This window comes from Cololabis saira, chromosome 10, assembly GCF_033807715.1.
Source record: "Cololabis saira isolate AMF1-May2022 chromosome 10, fColSai1.1, whole genome shotgun sequence".
Taxonomy (NCBI): domain Eukaryota; kingdom Metazoa; phylum Chordata; class Actinopteri; order Beloniformes; family Belonidae; genus Cololabis; species Cololabis saira.
The window spans coordinates 10,934,524-10,962,001 of NC_084596.1; the positions used below are offsets into that span (position 1 = coordinate 10,934,524).

General features: G+C 41.8%; 2 protein-coding genes across 3 annotated transcripts in view; one reads left to right on the forward strand and one right to left on the reverse strand.

Moving 5' to 3' along the window:
• Positions 1-289: 289 nt before the first annotated feature.
• nol7 (nucleolar protein 7) lies at positions 290-10,138 on the forward strand. Its single transcript, XM_061730983.1, is given in 7 exon segments — positions 290-508; positions 694-754; positions 4,390-4,471; positions 4,647-4,701; positions 5,462-5,586; positions 6,689-6,766; positions 9,712-10,138. Coding segments are annotated over 7 exon segments (663 nt in total). The 5' UTR covers positions 290-320; the 3' UTR covers positions 9,786-10,138.
• A 2,910-nt stretch (positions 10,139-13,048) lies between these two features.
• ranbp9 (RAN binding protein 9) overlaps positions 13,049-27,478 on the reverse strand; it is a 39,695-nt gene continuing 25,265 nt past the window's right edge. Inside the window, exons 8-14 of one of the 2 annotated variants that reach the window (XM_061731674.1) lie at positions 21,580-21,688; positions 20,499-20,653; positions 20,264-20,417; positions 18,428-18,549; positions 17,811-17,980; positions 16,791-16,902; positions 13,049-13,225 (exon numbers count right to left, since the gene is read on the reverse strand). In XM_061731674.1, the coding sequence (XP_061587658.1) occupies positions 13,095-13,225; positions 16,791-16,902; positions 17,811-17,980; positions 18,428-18,549; positions 20,264-20,417; positions 20,499-20,653; positions 21,580-21,688 (953 nt within the window). In that variant the 3' untranslated portion in view covers positions 13,049-13,094. The remainder of the gene's footprint in view (positions 13,226-16,790; positions 16,903-17,810; positions 17,981-18,427; positions 18,550-20,263; positions 20,418-20,498; positions 20,654-21,579; positions 21,689-27,478) is intronic. The other variant, XM_061731675.1, reaches the window with a different exon arrangement.

The window sequence follows — 27,478 nt, forward strand, 5'->3', positions numbered from 1 at the left end:
GCTAACACGTGAGTTTCCCCATTGAGTGAGTAATAAAGGACTATCTTATCTTATCTTATCTTATTTATAAAAAAAAAACACTAAAATGTAATCGTTTTTTAGATGATATATCACACAGGTTATTTGTAATGAATGACAATTTATTATTGAATAATCGTTTGTGTACATTAATTAAAAAGAAAATTAACAAAACAAACTACTGTTTTTAGGGCTCGGTTGTAATTCCCCTCTCAGCCGCTGGAGGGCAGATCTCCTTAACTCTCCCCCTACGTCAGTGTGATGACGTCTATTCTGTGCGCCTGCTCGACGACAAACCAAACATGGCGAAGAAAAAACAACGTGGAAAAACAGCTTCTTCATTGAATACAGCAGAAAGCCCAAAAAAGACAGAGACTTTTGCCCTCTTGCTCGACGAGAGTGACGATGAGGCTCCAGAGGCAGTTACTTTTGAAGACTCCAAGGCTGAGGCTCTATCCTGCATGAAACACGCGCTGGACAGCGCGAGAAGGTAGCGACGCGGAACTCCGTTCAGAAAGTCGTGAGATGTTTTCTTAATCTGGAATTATTATGACCAGGTGTATCATAGTTTAGGTTTTATTCCATATTCTATGTTGTTTGGTGTTATATTTGACATCGGCTGCAGGTAATTAAATAACAGCCGTTGTGAACGTTGACCACGTGGATGTTTTTCAGGGAGAAGGAGCTGCTGAAGGAGAAGCGGCGGCGGCGCCAGCAGCTGTTCCAGGAGCAGAAGGTTCGTCTGCTAAACCAGTCTGTGGTTAACCCTTGTGCTGTCTGTGGGTCAAGGGAGGGTGGAGGGAGGAAATATGGAAGTAATGAAGTAGGAAAGGGAGTAAGGAAGAAAAGATGGAGGGGAGGAAAGAAGGGAGAAAAGAGAAAAGATGGAAGGGAGGAAAGAAGGAAGGAATGGAGAAAAGAAGGGAGGAAGGAAGGAAAGAAGGGAGGAGAGAAGGAAGGAAGGGAGAAAAGATGGAAGTAGGAAAGGGAGTAAGGAAGAAAAGATGGAGAGGAGGAAAGAAGGGAGAAAAGAAGGAGGGAAAGAAGGAAGTAAGGCAGAAAAGAGAAAAGAAGGAAGTAGGAAAGGGAGAAAAGATGGAGGGGAGAAAGGAGGAAAGGAAGGGAGAAAATGAAAGAAAAGAGGGAGGAAGGAAGGGAGGAATGGAGAAAATAAGGAAAGAAGGAAAAGCAAAGAAGGTAAAAAGAACGAATGACGAAAGGGATTTAGGAAGAAAAAGGAGTCAAGGAGGGTAAAAAAGGAGGAAAAGAAGGAAGGAAGAAGGACAAAGAGAGCGGGAGGAAAGAAGGATAGAAGAATTGGGTGATTTTGACCCAAAGACAGCACGAGGGTTAAAAGTACAACATTTCAGCTTCCCGGTTCAGTATCTGAATTAGGTTTGTCAACAGTTGAAGTTGAAGACTGCTGGCTTTAGCAGCTGGTCTTGTTACATAATCCTGCTCATTTCTTTTTCTTTTTTAAATTTTATTAATGAACACAATTTATAAACAAAAACACACTTATACAAACTGCTTGTGGAGGAAATACAATATAGTATAAGAAAATAGAACATATTTTGGGAGGTGTCATTTCTATCTCACCTGCTTCAAACTAAGGACACTTATTTCCACCATTTTCTCTTTTTTGGCATCAATGTTGCTGCTGAATTTGCTACTGAATTTACCTCAGGATTATTGAAGTGTCTGTCTGTTTTTCTTTCTTTCTTTTTTTCTTTCTCTCTCTCTTTTGCTCTTTTTCTTTGTCTTTCCTTTCTCCTTTCTGTCTTCTCTTTCTTTCTCCTTTTCTATTCTTTTTTTCTTTCTTTTTCTTTCTTCCTTTCTTTTTTCCCCACTTTCTCCTTGTTCTTTTTCTCTTGTCCGTCCGTCCGTCCTTCCTTCCTCTTGCTTTAATAAGCTTGACGTCTGACATAAAACCATTTGCACTTTGGGTGAATATCTGTCAACATGAACTTGGTTTTTCTAACAAAACCATCACCCTGGTCTTCAATTCTTTCCGTACAAATAAATAGCTCGTAGCCTTTATTTGTTTTTTTTATAACAGTAAATATAACTCAGCAGCACTCATGACGCTGGTTTCTGTCACCTCGAAATCGAAGCATAATCTGTAATAAATCATTTAATGTTCCTGTTGTGACCCGTTTTCTCCCTGTAACGTTGAATTCCAGGACTTTAAAAACAAAAAAATAAAACTAGGTAATCAGTCCTCAAAATGCATCAACTTGGTAAATCAGATGTTTCCTCATCGTTTGTTTCTTGAAATCTTGTTGCTTCAGATGCTTAAAGAGTTTCAGAGTAAAACATCAGTTTGGTCTCTTTGTGTACGAGTGATAGATGAATAATTACATCTCGTCTCTCGACTTCATCTCAAAGGCAAGCTACACTCTGTGTCAGTAGTCTGGAAAGACCATGATCTGTCTCAATTTGAGCGTTGCCATAGCAGCATCCCGCCTGGTCCCGCGAGGCCCCGCCCCCCCCTGGGCGGCAGCCGCGGGGACGGCGGAAACATTGGGCACGTTTGTCCCCGTCGTCGGACTCTTTATGGAGTACAGGACATCAGTTAATGATGTCATCAGCCTCGTTTTACTTACGGCAGGTCATGTGAGTGAGTCAGGACCACATGGTTGTAAAAAAGTAAGATCTTAAGATGAAAACGCCTCACAAGAGGAGCCCTGCGAGTGTCGTCCCGAGCGTCTGTAGGGAGTTATCTATGACTGCGTTTCCATGCAGTCAATAACCCTTTTAAAACCCGAATATTGTCAATAACCCGAATTTGCACGGCCATAATAACCCCTTTGAATAACCTGAATTTGCTCATATTCCTGTTTTTAAAAACCTGAATATGACCCCTGTGTTACTCCTTTTAAAACCTGAATATTCGGTCATGTAAACGCCAAATGGAATATCCCCATCAAACGGAACATAAATTTGTTTTCTGTGCATGTTCTGTTCACAAGGAATCCTGGTCTTTTGAGTCCAGAAAGTTATTATAAACACGGAGAAACGCAAGACCAGGAGGAGACTAATCACTTCATAAATGTAATGAAGGATATGAACATTTTGGCATTTGTAGACGGTAGAAAGTACCGGGATAGAAGATTTACAAAAAAGTGAGCGAAAAGTTGCGCGAAGCAGGATTTGTTTTGAATTTGGATACAGGAAGAAGAAGCGGAAATTACGGTAATTGCATCATCCCGTTCTCCGCGCGTCGCTGGTTTGATCCAGATATCCCGAATGATCAATTACCATGTATACAGGGATAACCCTGTTTGCTCATGCATGTAAACGGAATATTCCAAATGTTTCAGTAACCGGAATATTAGCAATAACCCGAATTTTGACTGCATGTAAACGTAGTCTATGAAGACTGAAACGGTTGAGACTCCCGGAGGGGTCACGTTTACATTTTTTTTTTTTTTAATTTAAACCACTGCAACCAAAAAGCAAGGCTCCTTTTGCAGATTGGCAGCGGGTCCTTGAAAAGTCTTAACATTCCATTTTTGCTAAAATACGGCCTGTAAATGTCTTAATTTCTCTTAAATCTCAATCCAAGGGTCTTAATTTTAGAGGGAATGTATCCGGTCATAATTAAAAAGTTTATTTCCTCGTTTTGAGGAGAATCTCCTGCGGAGGTTCTAAATCTGTGTTGCCAGGTTGGGAAAGTTTCAGCCCAATTGGATTGAAAAAATATATATTTGGGCTGCTTTTCCTGGTTTTTACTAAATATTTAGGGGAAATTATTAACAAAAAAGTTTCCATTACGGCAGAGAAAAGTAGAAACATGCACAATAAACTCACTGGTATTTTATTTGCTTTAATCTACTCAATTTAATTGTAGTCTTTGTTTGGAGCCTGAACTTTTTTTGGCTTCATTTGCTTATGACCTGAAATGGTATTGGGCATTTAATAATTGACAGCTTTAACATAGAGAATGTATGAATCGGACTGGTTTTTCATTATTTCGGGGGGTTTTACATCACGTCTGGGCTGGAATCTGTCAGATCTGGCAACCTCGACCTCAGTGCTGATTTCTTAGTGACTCGTGTTTTTGGTCTTAAATTTTGCTTGAAAATGGTATTTAAAAGTCTTAAATTTACCTTGGTCAAATCTGTAGACGCCCTGTTTTGGTTGTTTACGTTTATTCCCTCGTGTCTAAAGTTAATCTGTTTATTTTTTTTGGTCATAAAGCCATGATTTAGAAGAGACTCTGCAGCCGTAACCGTTATCACGGTAACTCGCTTCAGTTCAAGGATTTTTACCCGTCTGTGACCTTGAAGTTGCTTTTAAAACCAGCACAAATGAACGCGTGAGTTTTCTTCGTAGGGAATGAAAAGTGACATGAATGTTTCCCCTCAGAAAAGAAAACTCCTCCCAGCAGACGTTTTGGAGGAAATCGATTCGGCACCTTCAAAGTAAGTCAACTCATCAAATGAATCGTGTATTTCTCCTCCAGCTCTCCTCTAACGTACGTCTGCTCTCTTTTTGCAGGAAACGGTCTCTCGACGAAGGTAAAGAAGTGTCCCAAATCCCCGATAGATCATAAACGTTGAGGTTTGTTATCGGTGTGACTTCTCCTTGTTCCACCTGTCCAGGTGCAGACGAGGAGACAGGAGACGAGGACGAGGAGGCGGAAGAGACGAGGAACACAAAACCGGTGGATGTCAGGAAGTATGTAACTATGAGAAAACTTCAGTTTATGGTCGTTCATTCGTCTGTCTGATCCCACAGAGAAGAAGTAAAGAAGCTGAACGCCTGTTTTTACAGACTAGAGTTTCATTATTGTGGATAAGTTTGTGTTCCGACGCTCTTGTACGTAGGCCTGTGTTGAAAAAAATCGATTTTCCGATTCTAAATCGATTCTCATATTAATTCCTAAAAATCGATTCTTATGTCTAAAGATTGATTTTCTTTTTTTTTTTTTTTTTCATCATTTTCGCCAGGTGAACTTTAATCCCAGTAGTCGGACACACAGTTTGTCATGACACTTCTGAAAAATGCCAGGTGCTTCATGGCAATATGTGTGCGTGGTGACAGAATAAATTAGATAAGCTAAAATGATTTGTTTACTGCATGAACTGTTGCAATTTCTTTCTTTTTTGCACTTTAAATGGATATTGAAAGGCCTGTTTGAGTTATTTATTTCTTAGTTATTTCACAATAATTATTGTGAAATTATTATTTCACTAGTTATTTTACAGTCATATAATTCAGGCAACAGCTCAAAAAACATTTTAAATAACACTAATACAAAACAATATCGAATCATGATAATTGATTCTGAATATTAAGAATCGGAATCGAATCAATTCTTGACATTTGAATCGATACCCAGCCCTACTTGTACATAAATCTGTGTTTGTCGGAGAGACGCTGCACTGCTCCTGTTATTGACGGGTCTGAATTCTGCCCCTGGTGTCGTGTCCGTCAGCCTGAAGGGAAACTACACGGTGACAACGGCGGCGAGGGAGCAGGAGGCGGCGTCCTTCCAGCGGCAGGCGGCCGAGGATTTCCTCCGGTCACGGCTGTACGGGCCGGGCAGCTGCAGGACCACAAGTAAGACCCGGGCCCACAAATGCAGCGTTCACCTGGACGCGGCTGATGTCTGAAAACAGTTTTTAGGAGCGTTAAGGGCTAAGGAGGGGACACCAAGGACGCATGTCTGTGTGAAAGGGGAAGTGAGGATAAAAACAACAAAAACCTGACAAATCTGCTGAACCTGATTCCACATCAGACTAATATTTAATAACAGCCGAGAGGAAATACCTGCTTTTTGAGAGGTTTTGTGGAATTATGGTCTGGCAACATTCGTATGAGGAAAGATGGGGTTTAAGCACGAACCCGTGGGTCACATGACCTACCGCTTCATCCATTTATAAAAGCTTTCTGTTTTAGTCTCAGCTCGGGGGAAACTTAACCCCGTTGCTGTGTCTGCGCCACATACAGGAAGCAAATAAAGGAAAGTGCAGCAGGAAAATAAGCAACGCTGCCACCTAGTGGTTGGAGGTGAAATCGGTGTATTAGACTAAAATCAGGCTTTAGTGGTTTTTCTAACAAAACCATCATCCTGGTCTTCAAGTCTTTCTGTACAAATAAATAGCTCGTAGCCTTTATTTGTTTTTTTTATAACAGTAAATATAACTCAGCAGCACTCATGACGCTGGTTTCTGTCGCCTCGAAATCGAAGCATAATCTGTAATAAATCATTTAATGTTCCTGTTGTGACCCGTTTTCTCCCTGTAACGTTGAATTTCAGGACTTTAAAAAAACAAAACAAAAAAAAAACTAGGTAATCAGTCCTCAAAATGCATCAACTTGGTAAATCAGATGTTTCCTCATCGCTTTTCTTGAAATCTTGTTGTCTCAGATGCTTAAAGAGTTTCAGAGTAAAACATCAGTTTGGTCTCTTTGTGTACGAGTGATAGATGAATAATTACGTCTCTTTTCTCGGTTTCATCTCAAAGGCAAGCTACACTCTGTGTCAGTAGTCTGGAAAGACCATGATCTGTCTCAATTTGAGCGTTGCCATAGCAACATCCCGCCTGGTCCCGCGAGGCCCCGCCCCCCCCTGGGTGGCAGCCGCGGGGACGGCGGACACATTGGACACGTTTGTCCCCGTCGTCGGACTCCTTCACTCCCGCTGTTCTCTTGTTTCCAGGCAACGAGCTGCTGTCCCTCCAGAACAAGAAGGGCCCGAACAAAAGCGCCGCCGTGCAGTTCGTCAAGAAGAACTGGGGTACGTTGGTTCGGGGCTCCAACCTGCTGCCACGACTCAGTCAGATCCTTCTCTGGCAAAGACCCGGCAAAACTGAGACGGACAAACTTCCAGTAGTTTTCCTAATGGAGCCTTTTCAGAAATGTTTTTTTATTTTTTGTGAATCGCCCAGCGTTTGTTTAAACCAGGGGTCGGCAACCCGCGGCTCTAGAGCCGCATGCGGCTCTTTAGCGCCGCCCTAGTGGCTCCTGGAGCTTTTTCAAAAATGTTTGAAAATGGAAATCGATGGGGGAGGGAAATATATTTGTGGTTTTAATGTGGTTTCTATAGGAGGACAAACATGACACAAACATTCTTAAAGTTTTCCAATGCTGTAAAAATATGTAGAATAAATATTAAATTTCAACATTTCTGTTAACGAAGATTTGCACCACTTGTTTCTACCAGCAGGGGGGCGCCAGGCAGGAGGCTGCTGGAAACAAACCGGCCAAAGGGAAAAATAACTGAGGAGAAAAGAGGATTCAAAAAACAAAAAATTTAAATCCTTAAAATAGATAAAAACTAAACAATATGAAGGTTTTAATTACTTTAAATCCAGATTAAATCCTTTTTTATTTAAATTTTTTGTTTTAATATTGTTGCTGGTGTTTCTATATAATATGTGCTGAGTCATGTTTGTTACACGTTGACCCAAATATGTAATTTAAATTCTGATTAAATGAAAAAATTTACAAAAAAAAGTGGATTAAACTTGAATAATTCACACAAATTGAAAACTACAATTAAAAAATTAATTAAAACATTAAAAAAAAACAACTAGTCCTTAAAATGTAAAAACTAAACAATAAGGTTTAATTACTTTAAATCCTTTAAAACGTGTATAAACTTAACAATATGAAGGTTTAATTACTTTAAATCTGGATTAAATCCTTATTTCATTTTTTTAAATATTTTTGCTGGTGTTTCTATGTAATTTATGCTTGGTCATGTTAGTTGACAAAAATATGTCATTTAAATTGTGCGTCTCTACCAGCAGGGCATTCTAAGGCTTATACAAGACTTCATTTTTTGCGGCTCCAGACATATTTGTTTTTTGTGTTTTTGGTCCAATATGGCTCTCTCAACATGTTGGGTTGCTGACCCCTGGTTTAAACGAGGCTTTGCAGAAGCTTTGGTGGTCGCGGGTTCTGGTGCTGAAGTCTCTGCAGGCGCTGAAGAGACTTCAGGCGGAGGATCGTTGAGTTCAAGTCCTTCAGGACTGCAGGATTTGTCCTCTGGTCTCACCGGCTGAGCCTTTTAAAAGCTCCTGCCCCGGCTGATTCAGGAGATTACAGGTTTTACCTAGTGTTATCAGGGGATCTAAAATAAAAATTAATCTAATTACAGGATTTATAATTAATGAATCGCATTTTAATCTCATATCTGCTAAAGGTCCCCAAATAAAGAATTAGAATTCTAGGACATTACAACATTGCAGTGCATGACTAATCAACTGAATATACTAAGAAGAGAAGATTTGAAATCCACATTTTTATTGGTGAAGTGTTTCATAAATGAAATTCAAAAGAAAAAATATCTTCCTGTTCAGCTGGTCGTGCTTCTGTGCGCGTTGGCCTGGGGGAGTGGTTTTAATACGGTTTGGTCTCCACCATTCCTCCTTGAGTCTCTCGTCTTACGCGATTGAAATTGACCTGCAATCAGCAGCAACCCACTTTACAATTGAGTTTGTCCGTTTTTCTGTCGTGGCTTTGCTCATTCGTTTCCCAGATTCTGCAAGCGTGGGTTGGCGAAGTGAGCTCACGCTAGCGCTAGTACAGTACCTGTAACGTTTACAGTGGAACTTGTCCGGGCGTGTTTAGCATCTAAATGATAATTCAGGCTGGAGCAGCTCCGGTGATAGGGAAGTTATTTTTTACAAAATGTGAAATATCACTGCATTCTTGTTGATAGTCCCGTCTTTTTTCTTTTTATACATAAACTTGCCGTTTAAAGGCCCTAGCAAAGATTTGCTGGCCTAGCTCCCCTGAGTCGCGTCCATGCGTCACCCTGCTTTGTTTGATTAGCAACGCAGGTGGGAAGTGATCTACGGGTCCCTCAATGGGCCAAATATAAAATACTTGTGCATTTTGCCACTCATCAATTGCGTTAATTTTCATAACGTGTTAATTAGCACTGTAATTAATCTAATTAACGTGCTTAACTGACAGCCCTAGTTTTACCTGAACCTGAGCTGAGCATCCCCTCGTTCGGGGTTCAGTTTTCGTCTCAAACCTTCTGATTCTTTGCAGCCTCCCCGGATTGGAGCGACGAGTCGGAGTCTACTCTTGAGCTTTTATTTTGAAAACTGCGTGTTACCAGCCGTCCGAAGTCCTAACAGACCCGCTGGGCTCAGCTCGACTCGGGCTCCGTCCTCTGCTGTGCTTCAGCACGTTGTTTCCAGACTGGCAGAGGAACCAGAGGAACCGTTCTAGCTGTAGAAAACGATTATTTCTACTTCCATCATAACTGATGACAATCACTGCTGTGGCCCGACACTCGTGTTTCAGCTGCGTCTAGAACTTCAGGATGATTCTGGTGCCGATCGTTGGTCTTCTCAGACCCAGAAAACACCTTCTACTTGCGTTTCTGTGTGAGACAGACGTCACACGTGTGTGATTCTGTTACTGCTGCGTTTCTTTCCTGTTTTACCAAGAACTACGCAAGACTCGGTATTCATGGGGTTTACAGAATAGTTGGTTCCTCCAAGACCCATAAATGCTTTAAAAAAATCTTACAGCTTCAGACTTCAACATTAAACTGTTTTGTAGGTGTGAAATATTGTTGAAGTCTCTCAGGAATTAGTCTTTAATCTGCATCACCTGGAAGAATTCAGCCAGTACTTGTTTTACAATTGATTTTATATTTCATTATTTGGCTCTAAGTGCAGCTTGTCCTCCAATCACTTTCTCTTCTCTTGGATCCTCCAGCCTCTAAAGAAAAGGCCAAAGCGGACAAGATGAAGAAAAGATGGATCCACAAGCAGCAGCTTCCCTCCAGCTGACGACACAAAGGACCAGGACCCGGTTCCAGACGGCTCGACCCGGATCCAGTGGATCCGACAGAGACTTGTGGTTGCAGGACGGAAACGTGGCCGAGGGTCAAACGAGCACCAACACTGTCGAATGAGGAAGCGGCTGCATCCTGCATCCCAACAAGAGACTGTTTATATCTGAATTAAGGGTTTATTTTATTATTAAAATACAGTAATGAGCGTAAAAGGTTTTCTGTTGGATAAACTGCTTCACAACCTTAAACCTAGAGCGACATCTGCTGAGCAAATGTGACATCAAGCTTTAAATGAGACTTTGTGTCGAGGTTTTAACTGTTGGTTGCTCTCGTGAAAACATTACATTTACACTTCTGATGAGTCGAGTTAAATAAACGACAAAGTAACGCTAAACTTCTGTGTTTTAACTCGGGCTGCTTTAATAGGAATTTATACATAAACCACATTTGTACGAGTTTTAACCCCCCCAAAAATTCTTAAATTGATGTCAGTTGCAGATTTTGAACTTTAGGTGATTTTAAATTGTAATTTTTAGGTTTAATTTACAAATGACAAACTGCAGCAGTTTTCCCATCAAATTGTCATCATTTGAAGTTAATTTGGAAACAAAGATGTTTTTTTTTGTTTAATCGGCAACCAAAACGATTGAAATGTCTCCTAAATCATTAAGTCAAGCTGCAACTGCTGGAGATCATAACTAAACCTGGAGCTCAGATTATTTCTTTTGAGTTCTGGTTCCCAAAATAACATTCGAGTCTGATCTGAAATCTACGGAGCCCCTAAAGGGACACAGATTTTTTTATGACTTTTAAGCGTGCGCGTGAAACCTTTAAGTGAGCACGTAAAGTTGTTTACTTGCAAAGTGGTAATGTCCTTATAATGGAGTCCCAGGTTAAAATATAGCTCAGCTAAATCCTGTAATGTCATTTCCATTCATAAAAACAGCAGGGCGCAACTGGAGGGTCTCCTGTTCCAGCAAAACTCCCATGTACTTGTTTTTAGGCGCTCACTTATAAGTTTTGCGACAGCGCCTGAAACTTTTTAGTGAGTGCATAAACGTTTTACGTGCTCACGTAAACAACTTTACGTGCTCACTTAAAGGTTTTACGCGCGCACGTAAAGGTTTCACGCGCACGCTTAAAACTCATTATAAAAAAAAATCCGTGTCCCTTTAGGGGCTCCATAGAAATCAGCACTTTGTCGAAAAACACTTACCGGTATTTAAAAAAGGACAAACACTGACGATTATTTAGACTAACATTAAACCCCTGCCTGAGATGCATAGACTAGAATAAAGCGGTTTATTGGTCCTGTGTTTACTTCCACTTGCAGGCCGAAGCTGCAGATGTCGGTTTCTTTAATAACGACGTTTAAAGGCCCAGAAACAAGATCGGGTCATGGGGCGTTTCTTTGTTCCTAGATGTTCAGTCTGATGAAAATATAAAATATCTTCGACATCTGGGATTAAACCGCCACGCAGCATCCAAACAAACGCTCATTTGTTTTTTGTTTTGTTTTTTTTAATATAAATCTTTTCACCCTCACACAAATTGCACATTTTTTTTTTCTCCACCAAATGGACACAATCAGCAGTGGACAACTTACTGGTTGACATCTTCCTTATACACGGTGAACTGGCTAAACGAGGAGGAAAGGAAAAGCGTAAAAGAAGAGACACCTAACTTGATCTTACCACCACTTCTACTATGGCATCATGCATAGGTTTCAGACCAGGACACGACGTACAGCTGCGTCTAGGGTTTCAGACGAGGCCGCGGCTGCCGGAAATCTGCCAAAACTACATAAATTAAAAGAAAATAAAGGAGGGGGGAGTCGAGGAGCGAGGCCTCGGCCTTCATCAAGTATTTGGTTGGGTCCGGTGGCGGTTCTGGGGGAGCTGGGAGGACTGAAGGCTCCGGGTGGAGGAGGATGCTCCTCCTGGGGGGTGTGAGGAGACCTGTCACTCAAACGGGGAAGCAGGATCCGCTTCTGAACCAGTTCTGCAGATCTGAGAGAACCTCATGGAGTCTCTGTGGTAGTTGGTACCAAACAAGCCGTGTAGTTGTGCACGTGCGGCGACGTGGAGGGTGGAGGTGTTCAAATATCTTGGCCAAATCTTGGTGTGAAAGTAGAGTCCAGGGGCGGCAGGGGGGCGGGACACTAGTCGTAACCGGGGACGATGAAACAGAGGGACATTTCGGTTCCTGAGTTCTCCGCGGGTCAAGGATTAGCATAGAAGACATCCGTATGAAAATAAACACTTTTTGCATCAAATCTGCTGCATGACCGGGACCTGGGGGGGGTGGAGCGGGATGGGTGGGGGTCCCGCTCGTCGCTGGCGTCGGAAGAGGAGAAACACTAAAGATTCTGGTTTGGTTTTATTCTCAATAGTTTCATTTGAAAACTAAATATGTCACTCTATCGATATAACGTATTGATACATGTTAACAGGTACAGACGCTCGTCACGGTGGAATCGGGACCTTTATTATGATGGTGAGGGGGGGGCTCGCTCTCGCTGGCGCTCAACAAATATATGGAGAATGCAGGTAACAATTATTATTAGAAGAAGAATCTGCCTTGTAAACCTGGAAAAAGTGAAGAAAGGAAATAAAACTAAACTAAATCAGAGGCAGGTACCCCCCCTCCCTTACCTCACCACCCCCACCCCCCCCCAGCACTCCACAAATAAAAACAAAAACAGAACAAAAAGGTTTAAAAACGAGGAACGTCGAGACTCTCTGGCTTCCTGGAAGTTCACATGCGCCGCGCACGTCTCTGCCGCGCACATCTCTTCAGCGAGCCTCGGAGGGGGGGGGGGCATTGCGTTCACCTGTGTGGGCGTGGCATGTTTGCAAGCCTCTCTACACCGGGGGGGGGGTCGGGGTCGGCTGCGAGTCTTCATGAGTTCAGCTCAGAGAGTTTCAAGGGGGCGTCGCCGCTCCGCCGACGGACGCAGCAGCCTCCAGGACCCGGGGGGGCCATGGTTCCAGATTCACCGAGGGGAGTTGGGGGGGGGGGGGGCAGCATGTGTGTGTGTGTGTGTGTGTGTGTGTGTGTGTGTGTGTGTGTGTGTGTGTGGGGGGGGGGGGTGTCGGCCCTCTGAAGGTCTCCCCAGAAAGGACCGCCCGTCCTCTCAGCGGGATCAGCAGAGCGAGAAGCAGCGAGGTGGTTACGATATCAGCTAAGTGGAGATCTGCTCGCTGACGGAGGAGGTGGGGGGTTCTGGGCAGGTCTTCAGAGAGAGAGAGAGTGTGTGTGTGTGTGTGTGTGTGTGTGTGTTTGGGGGGGGGTGTACATGGGGCTAGTGCAGGTAATCGTCCACGGAGGCGAAGGCGCAGGAGCCGCTGCCAGTCCGGGCCATGATGGCGAGGCACTGGGCGGCCTGGCCCACCGCCAGGGCCAGGGGGGGCTGCTTGGGCAGGTTGTGGGTCTCTGGGGGAAGAGAGGGGAGACAACGTCAACAAAGACTCTTTCTTTCACTTGTGTTCATTTTATTACCTATAACTCCCGTTTCTTTTTTCATAGTTTGGCCGGTGGTGCGGCTTATGGCGCTTTTCCACCAGCACCTACTCAGCTCGACTCAACTCTCCTCCTCAGTTTGGTTCTTTCCCACTAGGGGTCTAACGTGCCGAGTAGATACTGTTCTGTATCTATTCTGCCAAGGTTCTAAACGTCTGAGTCGGGCTGTGACATCATCACACTACAGGCCACCGATTCTGGTTAATTTGATTCCACCAGCAACGGCAGCAGAAGTCTGTTTGGTGATCCAACTCTGAGGTGCAGATGTTCATAAACCTGGTGCTGAGGAGAGAATTAAAAAGGGATCTAGACGGGCGATAAGGAACGACCAGATCTACCAGGAGCTCTGTCACTTCATAGCTGCTCACGGCTCCAGCTGACTTTTCAGCAGCACCGAGACAAAAAAAATAACAAAAAAACTTCTCTCACTCTCATTTTTTAACTTGATATGGAACACAAGCCACAGACCCAGCAGCACATCTATCATCTCCTCCAGGTTCTACATCTTTAGTGTTGTCTTCTTCATTTAGAGCACACAATCAAATACGTCACAGCAGCTTCACTCCAACCTCCTACTTCTGCTCCAGGAGCTGAATTGTAGTGGAAAAGAAACCAGGCCGAGTTGAGATGAGTAGAGGCGAGTAGGTGCTGGTGGAAAAGCGCCATTATACTCTGGAGCGACTTATGTGTGAAATTATCAACACATTGTTACCAGTTTATCATTTCACATGTTATTTTCACACTAGCAAGATAAGAACCTTGTTTGAATTGTAAAATAGGTTTGGCTAAATACAATCTTTGACTAAAACTAGACTAAAATGGACAATTCTGACTAAAAGACTAAAATGCAACTTTTAGTTGACTGAAACTTGACACGACTTAAAGGAGAATGAACGTGAGTAAAACTAATAAAAACTAAAATAATAGCTTGACCCAAAGACTAGACTCAAACTAGAACTGAAACAGGCTGACACAAAACACTACACATGACTGAATGAAAGAAAGATTAAGTTGGTTATAAGTTCTGAAGATGATTGATTGATTGATTTCTGATTGGTTTAAGGAGGAAAAGTGAGCGCCTGTGTTCATTGTCCAACACGTTACAACAATGAAGAGAAGAAGTCGTCAACGTATCTGAAGCCGACCTTGACCCAAGACTCTGGCGAGTTACAGCAGAAACGGAGAGAATATCTCTTAAAAAATACTGATATGAATTTAAAGTAGGTGAACAGTCCAGCTCAATGAGTTAAGTATATGTTTATGAAATTCTGACTTAACGTGTGTATAAACGTAAATAACAGCCGTAATTTAGTGACTGTGACCCAATAGGGTGGATGATGCAACGTTTAACCCGCTGCCGTCAGCTGACCATCACTGCTCATCTCCAACCGTCAATCACTCCCAGTGTTTGATGTAATCAATCCTCCGGCTTCAGGCAGAGACCCGTGTGACGGCTCAAGCGTCGAAGGTTCAGGCTCCAACCTCCGTTTGTAACTGGTTTAACGTGCCCAAAGCCGTGACACGTGTCCTCGGCGTCATCAGCCCTGCTGATTTGATTTCAGGGTGTTTCACATTTCTGCTGCAGCACTAAGACAAAAGCAGCTTTTTTTGTAATGCTCACAGCTTTAAATGTGACGCGGACGACTCCAACGCATAAAATGAAATAACTTGATCGCATGAAATGCCTTTTAACCAATTCCATCCATCAACAGCTTTCGTGCTAGTTTTGTGGCGCGTTTCCACTAGTATCTACTCAGCCCGACTCGGTTCTTTCCTACTAGGGGTCTAACGTGCCGAGTAGATACTTTCTCTGTATCTATTCTGCCGAGGTTCTAAGCGGCTGTGATGTCATCACACTACAGGTCACTGATTGGTCGGGGGGTTGGAGTCAGACGTCTGAGTCAGGATGTGACATCAGAGAAAGAGACTCTGACGGAGATTCTTGTTCATTTTATTCCACCAGCAACGGCAGCAGAAGTCTGTTTGGTGATCCAACTCTGAGGTGCAGATGTTCATAAACCTGGTGCTGAGGAGAGAATTAAAAAGGGATCTAGACGGAGATAAGGAACGACCAGATCTACCAGGAGCTCTGTCACTTCATAGCTGCTCGCGGCTCCAGCTGACTTTTCAGCAGTGCTGAGACAAACAAAAAAAAATTAAAAGCGTCGCCGCTTGAAGTTTCTCTCACTCTCATTTTTTAACTTGATATGGAACAAAAGCCACAGACCCAGCAGCACATCCATCATCTCCTCCAGGGGCCTGTACTACGAAGCGGGATTTGGGGTTAGCGAGGTAACTTCAGGTTTAACCCTGGGTTTTCAGGACTACGACGGTGGTTCACTTCTCACCGGGGTACATCGCCATGGTAACTTATGCTGAACAGCTAACCTGCTCCGGAGCAGGTTATGTTCGAGATACAGATCGCCGGGTATAAAAGCACCGCCCACTGACCAATCAGCTCTCTTGGAAAATGGCATGCCCTTTCGAGGAGAATCCAGTGGAGCTCGTGCGCGGATCGTGAGAGGATCCCTCCGATCTTCTTGTCATTTTTTTTTCTGTTTGCTGCAAGTAATGTCAATGCTATTTCATTGTGCTTTTGTATACTGATATCATCCTAAAACAGAGAGTGATAGAAACACTAAAGCCTTGTACTTGTTGTACTTCTAAGATATGAAAGTGAGCCTACTTACCGCTTTGAATTATGTTTTTATATTTATTTTTTATTTGCTCCCATGTGCGTTTCACTCCGCTGGGGTTGCAGCTGAAGTAATGAGGCTACAATTGTCATACACGCCATACGAATACATCTAAGCAACACATGCATTTAACAGAATAGACAACTGTAATTATAGTCAGATCTACTTATGCCCTAATGATGGGGCAGTGATGTTTATATCCCTATGAACTTACGCATTTATACAGTCAGCGATCTTTTGCCAGCTGTCTTTCCTGCATTTTGCAGCTGCAACTGTGTTGCTTTTTGCCTGTATTATATGCCTATACTCATCATATTTCCGTAAAATTATTGTTTGCTCTTCGCTACTGAAATAAGCGGCTCTGACAGCGGACTTCTCCATGCTTGCGATTGGTCATGCGCTGAAAACACTGCCCCTTTTATGTGCACGCGCTCATATCCAGATTGGAGAAACCTGGGTTGATATACCGAGTTGATAACCACCGTCGTGTGACCGCTTAGCGTGATTGCAATTGTCCGGGTTAGTGAATCTGGATAAGGAAAAGATATCCTGGGTATGTTGAACTTGCTTCGTAGTACAGGCCCCAGGTTCTACATCTTTAGTGTTGTTGTGTTCTTCGTTTAGATCACACAAATACGTCACAGCAGCTTCGCTCCAACCTCCTACTTCTCATCTTGGAATTGAAAAGAAACGAGGGCGAGGCGAGTCGAGTCGGGTTGAGTAGGTACTAGTGTAAAAGTGCCATTAGTCATGTCCCATATGCTCCCCTCTTTAGTACTCACCCAATATTGCACTGTTGAGCGTGGAGCAGACGGGCTCCCTCTGAATGGCGTCCAGCTGGTAGCCGACGGGGCTGGTCCAGGGGTCGGAGTAGGCCAGCAGGCTGAAGGCATCCTGCAGCCGGAGACACACACGGGTCACGCTCCGTTCCACACATGCTCTTCCTGCAGTTACTTTGTGATTATTGACGCATCCGGGATTCATGTCTCACTTCCCTTTCAGTGCAACTACAGGCTTTATTTTAAAATCAGGGCCTACTGGAGCTCACCACCAACCGGGCTGGTTTTCTCCAAACAGGTACGACTCGGTTTGTGACAGTGCTGTTAAATCCAACCAGACCCTCGCCACCTCCTCCAGCCACAACCAGGGACACAGAGGTTTTCCCACCACATCTGGGTGATATGATCTGTCGCAGAGGCTCCTCTCATGCCCCTTTTCCACCAAACCAGTTCCAGTCTGGTTCTGGACCAGTGCTAACATGGTTTACATGTTTGAATAGTGAAATGTTATATATGTTCATGTTGCATTAAGCTGCTGCTATTCATTTCATGCCATTCAGAATGTTGCACTAAGGTTAATCCAAAAAGTATTTTAATTTTCTTGTGTTTGTGAGTTTGACTGGATGTCATTCAACGACCTCTTTTGAAGTTAAATTTATTTATCTTTGTTATTGCACTATTCTGCACTTAGTTTTAGTTTACAATTTCATGTTTTTAAATTTTGTGGCACCAGTGCTGATAAGCTTTGTTGAAATATATGTCCATGTTGTTCTCCAATGGACAATAAAAGAAGGAAAGAGTTTTAGTCCTCTTTTTTTTTTTTTTTTTTTAATTCATTGCCAAAATGTATCTAATCGGGAAAAAGTATCGGAAATGTATCGGGGGCCAAAAAAAGTGATCGGATCGGGAAAAATCGGGATCGGCAGATACTCAAACTCAAGTGATCGGGAGCTAAAAAATCCTGATCGGGACAACCCTACTAAAAAGCTGAATTGTCTCAAACATCAAGAACTTCTGCGATACCTTGAGCATCTTCTTGTTGGCAGAGTTCTTGCCACACTCGCGGCGGAGGTGTTCGCTCATGCTCTGGAGCTCCCTGCCGAAGTGGATCATTCTCTCGATGGCCGCCTGGCTCCCGCCGCACAGCTGCCTCTTGGACTGAGTGGACTCCACCTCTGCAGGGCGGAGGAACACTGATGAAACAATGATCCCATGAGCACATATATATATATATATATATATATATATATGTATGTATATATGTATATATATATATATATATATATTTTTATATATATATATTTATGCAAATTATGATAACTATACATGGTTTGAAAATGTATTGATTTTATTTATATCTAAATGTTAAACAGATTTTTTTTTTCTTTATTTTCTGTTTTTCCTTTCTTTTTTATATGCTACCTCTTTAGGTTTGCTTTTAATTTTGTTGTAATCTACTGTGTATTATGTGTCAGACCCCAGGAAGAATAGCTGCAGGTTTGCTGTAGCTGATGGGGATCCAAATAAAACTCTAAAATTAGATGACAGAAAAGACCCAGATTCTTACAGAAAAAGCTTCTAAAAATAGACGACCTCAGCGAGCAGAGCTTAGACGCAGCTGCACCGGCGTCTCTACCCACCCATGTCTGCGTCACAGTCGTCGGGCTCCGTGGCGTGTTTGGAGGTGCCGTTGAGGAAACCATTGGAGGATGATTCTGTCACTCCGTTGGTGAAGTGGTCGACCTCCATGTCGACGTCGTTACTGAGGGAAGAGGAGGAGGACAAACGTTGTTTAGGCTCGGAGCTTCCTGCCTACTTTTTTTTTTTTTTACAATCCAAAAATCCATTATATCAGTACAATCACTTAAGACACAATCTAGAGTCATATCCATACGCCACTAGACAGGCAACAAAGGTTTCCACTTCCTAAGTCAAACACTAATTTTCTGAAGCATACAGTAGAATATAGATCAATGAAATCATGGAATTCTTTACCACTTTATGACTAAATTAACACAGAAATAAATATTCAAAAAGCAAAAGCAACACCTTGTAATATCATATGTATAAGATACCACACACGCACACACACTTATACAGATACATATTCATACTGGACAGAGTAAGGTGTATTTCTGATCTGATTTTCATGGCCTAGATGATGTTTTACTGTATATTAGAAAGTTTCATGTATGGTTTTTTTCTTAAAGACAATGATTTACATGTATGTAAGTTTAATGTAAGTTTGTCGTGTTATTTCGTTTTCTTTCTTTACGTCTTGTTTTTAACTGTGTGTTTTAAATGTATTGTTTTTTAATGTGGACCCCAGTAAGACTAGCTGTGTTTAAGGGCATAGCTAATGGGGATCCTTACAAATAAACAAAAGTACTGGATTTGTGGATTCTTCTTCATCGGCTCCCAGTGGAGTAAAAGATACATTATGTGCTCCATGTCTGAGCAACGTACAGGAAGTAAACAAAAGGAAACTCACAGCACTGCAGAAAAACAACCTGCACTGCCATCTGGTGGTGAGTGATGTAATTACAACACCTTAAACTCAGATTATCAAAAGGTATGTTATTGTTCAAAAACACAATAATTAATATTATTACATAAACAATATTATTGTTTCTGGTACTTCTATTCATTTACATCATTATCTAAGTATTTGTTTGATTTTTTTTATTTGTTTATTCTATTTAATAATGTTTGTTTTTGTACACTTGAATGTATCTTATATGGAGAACATATTGATGAGGTTCTGTTTATCTAAATTGAGTGATTTTAATTATAGTTCTAGTTTTTGTAGTACATTTTTTCGTGTTGTTGTTCCACTTCAAATTGTTGTTGCAGTTTATTTAAAACCAAAAATAAAGCAGATAACGTGTTTACAGTAAATGGTTTATAAATAATCTATTTGATTATCTTGTTTCTTTTAGTAGTCCTACACTGTAGATGACACTCAGTATCACACTTATTACTATATCACTTTAAATATTAAGTGTAAATCAACCCCAGGCCGCTCTTGTAGCTGAATTTACTCCCATTTTAGATTAAAAACCATAGATGGGTAAAAATATACCAGGCTGACAGTAGGATGATGGAAACAACACTGCTGCAACTGTGCAGCTCTCTGACCTTTTATCTATCGCTTCTCTGTGTGGCCAGTAGTTGCTGACCTTTCAAAATATTAAAAGATTTTTCTGCAAGTTTGTTATTCTGTTGTAGCTTCCATGGTCTTAATCCCTGTGGATTACAATCTAACTACAACAAAAAGTTCTTACATCTAGTTTTACAAGTGTATTTGTAATGACAGGGAAGAACATGAAATACGTTGATAGTGGGTGTGATTGATCAATAATCAGTATTATTGGCAGTAATAGAGCGCCCCAAAATCTAATTTTTCTTAGGGCCCCATGGAGGCTCGGGCCGGCCCTGGTCTGGAACTACGGTGTTTGTGTGGCGTTGAGCAGCACCTGGTAATGGACTGTTGGCTGCGGCTCCCGTTGAGGCTGACGTCCGAGGCCGGGGGGGCGGGGCCAGCGGCGGGGGGGCAGGGCTTGTGACTGTGAGGGGAGGAGCTGTGGCTCTTATTAGACGTCACACCATTACAGCAGTTGCTGTCGAACCCTGCAACGGATGGATCATCGTCTCAGAACACATGTTGGAGCTGGTCATGTTGCAGACGCAGGAGCTGGAGCTGGAGCTCACCTGTGAGGTAGGGCTGGGAGCTGGAGGCTTTGTGGCTTGGGCTGCTGAAGGACCGGGGCGAACCGGGGTAGACGTCCTGAGACTTTGGGCTGCGTCCTCCCAGACACCGCACCTCACTGTCCGTCCCATTCACCATCTCTATGAACTGTCTGACCCTGGACACCGAGCCGAGGGGGAAAGCGTTTCAACAACGATCAAGAGGGAAAAGGGCGGGCAGATCAGAATAGAGGGGACGAAGGAACGACAAAATGAGTGACTATAAGAAGATTCTGTATAAAACTAGACGAATGGGTACCGTATTTTCCGGACTATAAGTCGAGTTTTTTTCTGTTTGGCTGGGAGTGCGATTTATAATCTGGAGGGACTTATGTGTGAAATTATTACCAGTTTATCATTTCACATGTTATTGTCACACTAAACTGCAACTGATGATGAGTCTGACGTAAGTGACGTAGAAGAGGAAGCGCCGCATCTTCTACCTCCGGAGTTAGCAGAGTTGTTTAAAAGATTTCATTGGATTTTAGTTATTTGGAGTGACACGGATGGTTTGGTAAACTTCTTAGCATGTTATTTATGCTATAGTTATCTGAATAACTCTTAATATGTTATGTTAACATACCAGGCTCGTTCTCAGTTGTGTCATGTAACGTAAGCAAGCTGTACAATTATTCAGCCTGTTGTTGCCTCTATTGTATTTTTATTTTAAATTGCCTTTCAAGATGACATCTCTGTTTTTGGTGTTGGATTTTATCAAATAAATTTCCCCCAAAAATGCGACTTATACTTATAAAAGTTTTTTCCTTCTTTATTCTGCATTTTATGGCTGGTACGACTTGTACTCCGGAGCGACTTATAGTCTGGAAAAATACGGTAGTTTGAAATTAATCATCAGCATTTTCCAGAAGATATCCAGTAAACGTCCTCTCTCCCCTGACTGAATGACCTGCAGATGTTTCACACAAACAGAAATCAGAGCTACATCCCCACAAATCCGAGCCAGACTATGGCCGATGCCCCTTTCAGAATAAGAGAGAATATGTGACTTTGTTCAGCTAAGCATCAAATCAAATCCTGGTCTTACTTGAGCATAAAGAGGAGGTCTGGGTTCCTCTCCAGGAGGTTGGGGTAGAGTTGCTGGGTGGTCTCGATAGCTTCACCCATCCTACCCGACAACACCAGCTTCTGGATCTCTGCAAGGCCAAAAGGGAACGCGTTCACAATCAGCAATATTCAGGAATCGCTGTTTGTGCGTCGTCCTTGGTGAAATAACTCTTAAACTTAAAAGCAGTTCAACTTAGTAAGTATTATGTTGCACCTCCTAAACCATCAGCTCCTTTTGTGAAGGACAGAGAAGACACGTGTGGACGGATGAGGAAAGATGTCTCTGTTTTACCTCCATTAAAGATAAATGATCTAATTTGGAAAACATTTTTACGAGATATAACTCAAAATCTCTCTCTCTTTCACACACAATCTCAAAGGAAAAGCTTAGGACAGTTAAAATCCTTAATAAGAATTAACGTTTAGGTGAATACCATTTACAATAAGTTAAAACCAAAGAGCATTTGTAGGAAAACAAACAATCCTTTTCTACACGGCCCACATCTCCAGGACACTGATTTAATCCGGTTAGTACTCACTGCTTTCAGCCTGCTACAAATATTAAATTCTCTTATTAGTTTAAAAGTTAAATTTGTTCCTTTTAGAAAAATGAGGCTCCAGATCCATGATCCTTTTAACATGAAGTCAGAGTCAGAGAACTGGATCAGCTTCACGAGTTTCCAACCAGTGAGGTTACTTAAAGACCTGGATGTGTTGAACCTCCTTCGTCATACGGGACCCGGAGCTACTCGTATCACACTGCAGAGATAACAGAGAGAGACTGGGCTCCTAAATGTGGGCATGCCGGCTGTATCTGCCTGATAAAGACCAGACATGAGAAGTGTGTGAGCTTCTGTAACGGGACCCACAAAGACCTCAAGACTCCTGATCATAAGACCAAAACATCATCCGGAGGGATGATCCAACAATGCTGAAAATCATCTAGTCTGAGCTCTTTAACTCTTTACTAAAAACTAACACTGGCTGTAAAGTCTTTATTACAGCAGAAATCTATTATGAATTCTAAGTAGAGGTGTAATGATCAAGGGTAATTAGGGCCCGAGCACTGAAAGTGCGAGGACCCTATTGTATCTGTGATGTTTATTATTATTATTATTATTATTATTATTATTATTCTCGCCGTAAATAAATTGCCTTTTTGGAGGCCTTAAAATGCTCCAAAACTCACCAAATTTTGCACACGCTTCCAGAGTCGCGTAAAATTACGTATTTTATGGGCGACAGGCATGGGTCAAAAAGGATTAGGCTCTATAGCGCCACCTATTTTATGTTTTTGAAGAGCCCCATAATATGGTTTGACTTACAGCAATGTCCTTTATGTGTCTATTATATCAGACAAAGCCCTACAAAAAAGTCTCTTGGACCCATGCTCTAAGTTACACAGGAAGTCCGTCATTTTGAACAGAAAATGTCATTTTTCATGAATTCTGTTCATTTCCAGGCCTCGTACTTTAACGAACTCCTCCTAGAGATTTTATCAGATTGGTTCACAACTTGGTTTGTACAATCGAGACACATGGCCGACGCTAAATTGCGAAGCTTTTAAGTTTCTGCCAGAGGGCTTGGCCGTAGTGATCCGGCGAAGTTTGAGGTCATTTTTAAGCTTCGCCATCAAACATCAATTGGCTGTAATTCAGCAATACATTATTTGATGTGGTTGAAAACGTATGTGCATGATTGTAGGTTGAGCCTGAACCCATCTATGGTGGAATATTCAGGATCGGTGGTAGCGCCACCTGTTGGCACCAGGAATTGTCATGTCTTGTAGTATGCATCTGTGCTCCAAGCGAGATGAGTGTATTGATCTCAAAGTTGGTCAGATAATAGGTAAGACATTGACGATGAGTGACAGAGAAAACTGTAAGTTCTTATCAAAGGGCGTCGCTGTCAGAGGTTGTCAAATTTCGGTGTCTCGCCATGAACATAAAAGTTGTTTTAACTTTCAAATATTTGGTCCAAATTGACCCAAAATCCGTACATTTAATCAGGCTTCCATTCTGAACAAGTGGATATGACAATCTTGGATGAACTCACTCACTTTTTTCAAAATATGAACTAATCTCCAAATAAATTATAATTTTGTCATGCAATGTCCAATCAACTTCCAACTTTGCAAATATGTTATTTATTGTGATATAAAAACAATGTCGATTTGAGCAGTTTAGATCAAACAGGCGATTTGTAATGATTTTTTCTGGTTTGAATTGAAAGCTGAGTTTTCATCCCTGTGAGAAGTGCAGCTCTCACACTGGAGAGTTTTCCCTGCAGTCGGCTCTGACTTTTTTTCTAAGTTAGAGAGTCGGGCCAGGCCAATCAGAGGCCACTTAGGCCAGCAGCTTGTGAGTAGGGCAAGATGATTGGTTTGTTCCGATTAACACCCGCCCCAACAGCCCGTATCAACCAGCGTGGAGGAAGGGGTGTGCGTCTGTGCCAGGCCCCCAGTCTCGCGCTCAGCAGGCACGCCGATTTTTTCCAGTGGCCAGCCGCGGTACTGCAACAAAAAATCCCATGGGGCCCAGAAAGCTTTTTTCCCATAGACCGCAATAGTAAAAGAGAAGCCTCTAAAACTGTTCACAGGACACCTCCAGCTGTAATCACCGGCAATTACTAATCTTTGTATTCTATATTTTTAAGTCATGGACTTTATATCCGTCAAAAATGTTTTATAACGGCCAGAAAAGTCAAAGAAAAGTCTCTTTCTGGGCGTGACGTCACGGCTTTGCCCGTGCACTCGCAAAGCGCGGTCGTATGTGTCTCGGGAACGAGCATGGCTGAAACTAAGCCGTTCGGCGGAATAATCACTCAGAAAAGTGGAAAACACGGCTCAAAGGTGTGTTTTTGTGGTCTCTTAATTTTTTTTTCCATGACAAAAGACATTGGGTTTATAATAAAACCTCAGTAAACGAGGGGGAGCTGCTCTGATCAGTGTTGAGCAGCAGCTGAGCAGGAGACCCTCTGTCATTCATTGAGCTGGAGCTGCGCGCTATGGCACAGAGCTCAGGTGGGACGCTCAGGTCACACTCGGTCTAAACGCCCTGACCAGGGGGATCACAGACGGAAATGTTTAATAGCAAGAATAATAATGGTTTGTCATTCTTGTACTTAAACATTTCCGTTGTAGCCAACGGTGTATGGTTTGTGAAAATAAGATATCAGGCAGGAATAACACTTAATGTGAGCCCAGAAGCTGTAAAAGAATCAGAGAAAATGCAAAGTTAATTACGCCTAACATTCGGACTGCACGATCATTAATAGACAAAAAGATTTACCCAAAGGTATATAGATAAATAGCATATGACAGCTTGTGTTATTGTGGGGAATCCCATGTGTTTTTTTGTTTGTTTGTTTTTATAAAGATGACTCGTTTTATCCTTACTCAAAAAAATTAAACTCCACAAATTAACCACATTTAAACATAATATTTGACATATTTAAACATAATACTTGACAAAACTTGTAATACAAAAAATATTTGTCTTAATGTAAGTAATAAACTTGGGAGGTTTCATGGTGATACCTGCTATTTACATTTTTACCCTATTTTAGCCTATTAACCTGGGGTGTCTCATCTTAAATAAAAATGACTCGTTTTATCTTTAATTAAAAAAAACACACAAATGAACCATGTATAGTCTATAACCATGACTTTGAGAACAGCATCGGTTGATTTGCCCTATAAATCCCTAATTTCATTGTGTACATCTATCATTACCGGTCTGAAGGACTCATGAGCGCGCAGCGCCTGTCCAGAGCGCGCAGCGCTCGTTCACATTGCCCCGGGGCATGATGGGAGGCCCCAGAGCATCATGGGAGGTGACTCAACTGCGCATGCTCTATGGGCCCGTGTACCAGGAAGTAAACCAGGAAGTCAGAAATTTTTTCGGCGGATGCGCTGGGTGAGCAAACTCCATTGAAATGAATGGGCGGCCATTTTCGATCCGGTATCCAGTTATATAATACATCCATGGTCTGTGCGTGTGTGCGTGTGTGTATGTGTTTAGCAGAGAGGAGACACGCTCGACATGAAGCTGAGCTCGTTCCAAAGATAAAGTAAGTTAACTTGAAATTAAAATAAGGATTTAGATTTTAAAGTGACTGATTAACAAGACACTTCATTATAATTATTATTTACTGATTTTGAAAGTTATTCTTGCAACAAATGGGATATATAATCAGTAGGACTACTCGAGTTGAGGGGGGGGTGAGGGGGGATGGCCTCCCCCCTGAAATAAAAACGGTCCAAATCATCCCCCCAGTAAAACTGTCATCCCCTCTTTCCATCCCTTATGTCATTTCATCAATGAATGTGGTTTTACTGCTATTTCAACAGTCCGGTCCGGGTCCAGACGCCGTCCTCCGCGGACCCAGGCACTTCTATTTTAACCAGCGCAGCGTTACTTTATGGCATTTGTTCAGCAGACCTTACAGACCAATTGCATACGAGTTAAGCCATCCCACGTGATGCTGCTCAGCCAATCAGATCTGTGTAAACAGCGTGACTGGGTCAATGACGTGACGCCTATATTTTCTGAAAAAAACTTTTTTTTTTCGATTCAAAAAAGGTTTAAATGGATATAAAAATATCATATATATGAACTACCTGTCCCACATATGGACTCACTTGAATTTTACAAAATATACTAGTTACTTGGGATTTTGTTGTTGTTTTAAGCGTCAAAATGTCATGTGGTGCGACCGTCCGACCAGGACTCTGGTTTTGAAAACTTTTTTTGAGATCACTAATGTATTTAAATCAATCTTCTGCTCAATCTGGCATGGCATCTGGCGCGACCATTAAAAAAAACAACCATTTTTGTAAAATACTGAAAACTTGTACAAAAAAAGATGTCAAGATGTTAAGGAAATTAATTTATTTTAATCGTAATCATGGCTGTATCACATTACCCTTTTTAAGGCTAGTGCCAATTCATCTTGACAAAAAACTCAATTACAATTTTTTTATATGAATTTATGTGTACACAATATTCTTAATGTTTGAACTACTGCAATAGATTTTGTATTTATTTATTATGATGTATTATGATGTTCTGGACCTCCGCTTAAGTACATTTTCTCTGACTGGACCTAAAGTTTTAGTTGAATACCCCTGATTTAGAGTCATCACCAGAAAAATAACACCAGAAAAATAACTTATTTGACAATTTTCACCTGTTTCAAGTAAATTTTAACTTGAAATAAGTAAAAAAAAATCTGCCAGTGGGACAAGATTTATCTTCTCATTATTAGCAAAAAAAATTTTGTGGGATAATACCAGATTCAAGTGACAAAGAAAAAATACACATTAAAGGAACAATAATTGATCAATAATTGATCAACTTTTTTGATCAGATAGGCTGTAATATCATCATGGCCAGCAGAAGAAGTTTTAAGGTTCTTAATATCAAGTACCTCCAAAGGCTTTATTGGTTCAAAATGATTTAAAGAGGGATAACCTTGATTTATAGAGCTTGTTTTTCCTTATAGCGAATTTCCTAAGTTCTATATGGTTTGTTAAGGTTTTCAGAGCTTCTTTTATCTTTATAAATAAGATAAAGGTTGCGTTTAGAATTGCACTGTGTGGCACAAAGCTTTCATCCATCCAGTGTGCTGTTAAACTTAAAAGTAAAAACGTTTTACTACCTCCTCGAAACACTGACTTTGCAAGTATCACAAGTTGCAGTCGCATGTGCTGGCTGAGGTAATGTGACAAAATTCTATATCGCAGATCCTTTAGCTCGCTCCATTTTGAAAAGTTTAGACTTCCGCACGGCGTGCTGACATTACGTGACTAGCGTGTGACAACACTCACAGAGCACACATAGAATTAGAATTGAATAGATCTGCTTGGCCCATTGTTA